Raw genomic sequence first — 4,269 nt, 5'->3', positions numbered from 1 at the left:
ACACACACACACACACACACACACACACACACACACACACACACACACACACACACACATATATATCAATATACACACCCTCTAGAATACAGAATATAATAAACCTGTGCAACATCTTCATTCAGCATGTAATATCAGCATGCATTATTTAAATATATATTTATACTCTATCTGAACTGGTCCTAAAAGGAACACAAGCACAGAAAGCGCGAGAGAGGCTGATTGCAATCATACATAATCTATAAAACAATTCAAAGGCACAGCAATACACATTTTATGAATTCTCTTTAAATTTGAGAGAAGAAATAGTTATGTTAAATGGTCAGGTGATTTTGGAAAAAAAAATTCTAAACAACACAATACAATGAGACAATTTCAGCAGTGTATTAAACTTACCAATATCACATCCATGGTTCACACAAATGACTACATCTAAACCACCTTTACTACCAAGCTGTCTGAAAACTCCAATAATAAAATCACAGTGAATAAATCATGTATCAATCATCACATAAACATTAGACAGTTATTTATGAGCAGGCTGAATCACTCCCGGCTGTGAATGTAATTGTAAAGCAGAGCAGGTGTTCAGAGTTCAGGAAACATACCCTTTGCATGATCTGTGTAGCGCAGAAATCTAGAGCGTGTCCTCCAGGGCAAGACCTTTATCCTAAATAAGCTATTGAAAGAACACGGCGCATACACACACAGCAATGCCAAACAAAGCTGAAATTACTTGTTGCCATGGTATCCACGTGGGACCATTAAGCATTGGTCAAGTCAGACTCCCGCTCTAAGCCAAAATACTGAAGTACCTGCAGCATAATAGTCTATACGGTTATTCAGTGTCAGAAGAAGGTTCCTTTATGACTTTTTTTTTTCTCCCTGTGCATGAGGGGAAAAACACTTTAAGGGAACAGAATTGATGTCCAATAACAAAAACCACTTATTCCTTCTTCTTCTTCCACTGTATAAAATATATGTTTTTTATCATAATGTATAAAATAGCCATTCATTGTTACAAATGGCTTATTTTATCATTTAAATTTAATTTGAATGATTCTGTTTTTTATTTTAACTATCAAGTCCAAAACTTTTGTTTAATAAATTAACATTTATATTTATTCATTTAGCAGATGATTTTTTCTTAGCAACTTATAATACTAATGTTACAAATGTTTCAAATAGCCTAAATTATGTTGTTTTTTTAGCAGTAAATCAGAATATTAGAATGATTTCTGAAGGATCACATGACACTGAAGACTGGAGTAATGATGCTGAAAATTCAGCTTTGCATCACAGAAGAAAAATACATTTTAAAATATATCCAAATAGAACATTTTAAATTGCAATAATTTTCACAATATTCAGTTTTTTATTGGACTGTTGATCAAATGAAATAGCACAGAACATCTGACAACATGTTGTGTTGAATAAATAAAATTCCTAAAAGAAGTTTCATAAAATAAATTCCCATCTAAAAACAACTAAAATTGAGATTTGAATGCGGTAACGTAAAAGTGGAGTGAATAAAAAAAATAATTCAACATTTTCAGCACTCAAAGCTATCGTATGGGTTCAGAAGTCTTGCAATATAGCGCAATAAGTTGCACAGGCTACTTAAAACAGAGCAGCTTCAACATTCTTCTAAATATCTACTTTTATGTTCCATGCAGGTTTATAATGACATGATGTAACACGAGTAAAAAATAACAGCATTTTTCTTTCACTTCAGCTATCATCTGTAAAACTGTAACTATTTGTAACTAATTGAACCACACATATATTTGCTTCCCCACTCTAGTACATGACCAAAGAAAGGCCACTAGACAGAATAGTGACCTATTTTACGGAGACTGGTGCAGATTAAAGTGTTTCAGGACCTTAATGCTGACAGTTGACGCAGATGAACTCTGCAAGGTCAGACCGAGTTCACTCTCTGGGTCCAAAGAGCAATAACCTGCTGGTTAAGTAATGTGCTGTTTTCTGAGAGTGTTGTCCATTGCCTACATACAATCTGAGTACAGGTTTGTCAGAAACGAGAGGAAGCTCTCAAGTGCTGATTTCTCCCTCGACTGCTCCAATTACCCTGCCTCTTATCTGCTCAATCTCTGCATTAGCAACGCCTCTAGCTTTCACTGTTCACTTTCCCTTAACACTGTGGAACCACTACCCTCTGGACTGTTTAGAATTTGCATTGTGAAATTAAATTTTGGAACAACAGCTCAGAAAACCTGCTATTCTTCTCCAAATCCTAAATTCATCAAGGTAATGGGTAACGCAAAAGTACACCTGTCCTACATGTAGTTATTCGCTAATTTATGGTCATAGGTATACTCTGGGTTCACCTTTTAGGTCAGTATATACACATTTATGTGCTTAACTAACAATTAATGAACACATGAAACTGGGATGTTAATGTATCTTGTCCTCAGCTGTGTAAATACATTTAGCTAATGCTCTATTGATCCGTCTTCTTACTAGGTCACTGGAAAATATCACACAGTGCACGGACAGCATGCTAATTGTTGTCATAAAAATTACATTTGTTGATTTGAATTAATGCCATTTGCTGTATTAAAACAAATTTAGCAACAAACCAAAACATAATTTATAATTTTTTTTTTAATCTAAATGCTGTATTTCTTTTCAGCTAATACAGTAAGATGTATGTCCTCATGTGACTGTGAGTCTCTGGCTACATTCACACCTCAGCTGAATGTGGATCAAATCGGATTTTCTGCAGAAATCCAATATTTTCTGAGGTTGTGCACATTACCTTTTAACTATGAGGTTGAGAAGATGAAAGTTTACATATGTGTGTGTGTGTATTCAGGGGCATCAAAATATTGGATGAGAAAAAAAATTGTAGTAAAAAAATAAAACAACGGCAATATTACAAAATATAACATTAAAAAGTGTATAAATTACTCATTTTTTTTAAAGAAACAAAGTTTAAAGTTACAGCGGGAGTCCGCATCTCTCTGGCCTCCCCTGAGCCCTTTGAGTTTTAACAGACCCCCTAAGTTTGATGCGGGTAATTGAGAATGAATGGGGGAAAGTCACGTGAGAGGAGGCAATGTATCGCGATATGATTGGATATGACTGGTTATGTTCAGCCGTGATTGGTCCAGGCAATAAATCCCGCCTTTTGTATTCATGCGCGTTCGTGGATCTGAATGAACTATATAATGGCAGAAGACTAACTGAAAAAAGTAAGTAAACAACTCATAAACTTAGATATAACCACTTTGTTACATCAAAATAAGACTTGAAATGGCACGAAAACATGATCTGTGAGAGTTTTTAGTGAGTAATCAGCTTGGTGAAATTTAGGCCTAAATCTCTGTGTTTGTGACCAATATTTACTGAGCCTTGATGACTGATGATCCGAAAAATTCAAAAATAGTTACAAGTTAACTATTAAAAAGAACAGCTGAACATATATAAGTTCACAAATAAAACATATTGTTTAAATTGTTACTGCCTTGAGTTATTATTTTGGAATAAAAGTACAATGCTTAAAAACACTAACTTGATGAGATTCATATGGCTTTAATAAATAGAATATTGATTGCATTAATATAAAAATATTAAATAGATTTTTTTTCTTACTTTCTGTAAGTAATGTTTATTTAACCAAGAAAATGACGTGACTGGGACATGAATTTACATTTGATCAAAAAAAAACTTGCCTCCTCATTTCAGAAGACCACTATACCACTGATATATATATATATATACAGGGCTGTACGTTAACTTTTTTTTTTCACATAGCACTGGTGCTACAGAGGTTGAAAGTTTTGTAGCACAGGCCAAAAAGTTGTAGCACAAGTATAAAACGTCTGTTATCATGTCTGAAAACAAACACAAGTAATGGAGTTCATCACTTAAACAGGCACTAATGTTCCATACAGAGCACAAAAAATACAAACCATCACAAAAATTGTTTTAGACAAAGTTTTCTTAATTTGCTAAAAATGGAAGACTGCAGAAACATAACACCTCTTACACCTTAACAAAATATAAAATAAAAAACAATGGCAGACATTTAGGCAAAGTTAGCAAAGATAAAAATCTTTGTCATTATTTTATCTTTGTTATTAGAATTTTTTCAGGTACAGTATTTAGCAGTATTTACAAATTTTTATTTTTCAGGTACAGTATTTAGCAGTAAAATTCAAGAAATTGAATGTACAAATATTAAAATAAAACACTATATACATCAATTATACTTTTTTAAAGCAACTGACTGATGATAAGTTCATC

General features: G+C 33.3%; 1 protein-coding gene across 2 annotated transcripts in view; it reads right to left on the bottom strand.

Annotated features, from left to right (window-relative positions):
• LOC107661291 (nuclear receptor subfamily 1 group I member 2-like) overlaps positions 1 to 4,269 on the bottom strand; it is a 33,928-nt gene that overhangs the window by 16,662 nt on the left and 12,997 nt on the right. The window contains exon 1 of one of the 2 annotated variants that reach the window (XM_016450791.1): positions 609 to 1,032. The exons of the other annotated variant lie outside the window; for it this stretch is intronic. Within the exon in view, the coding sequence (XP_016306277.1) occupies positions 609 to 617 (9 nt within the window). The 5' untranslated portion in view covers positions 618 to 1,032. Of the gene's footprint in view, positions 1 to 608; positions 1,033 to 4,269 lie in introns of those variants that run through there. 2 annotated transcript variants of the gene reach the window in all.

The sequence above is a fragment of the Sinocyclocheilus anshuiensis genome, unplaced genomic scaffold, assembly GCF_001515605.1.
Source record: "Sinocyclocheilus anshuiensis isolate Anshui unplaced genomic scaffold, SAMN03320099.WGS_v1.1 scaffold507, whole genome shotgun sequence".
Taxonomy (NCBI): Eukaryota; Metazoa; Chordata; class Actinopteri; order Cypriniformes; family Cyprinidae; genus Sinocyclocheilus; species Sinocyclocheilus anshuiensis.
The sequence above is the reverse complement of the archived record's forward strand: the minus strand, read 5'-3'. Positions and strand labels throughout refer to the sequence as shown.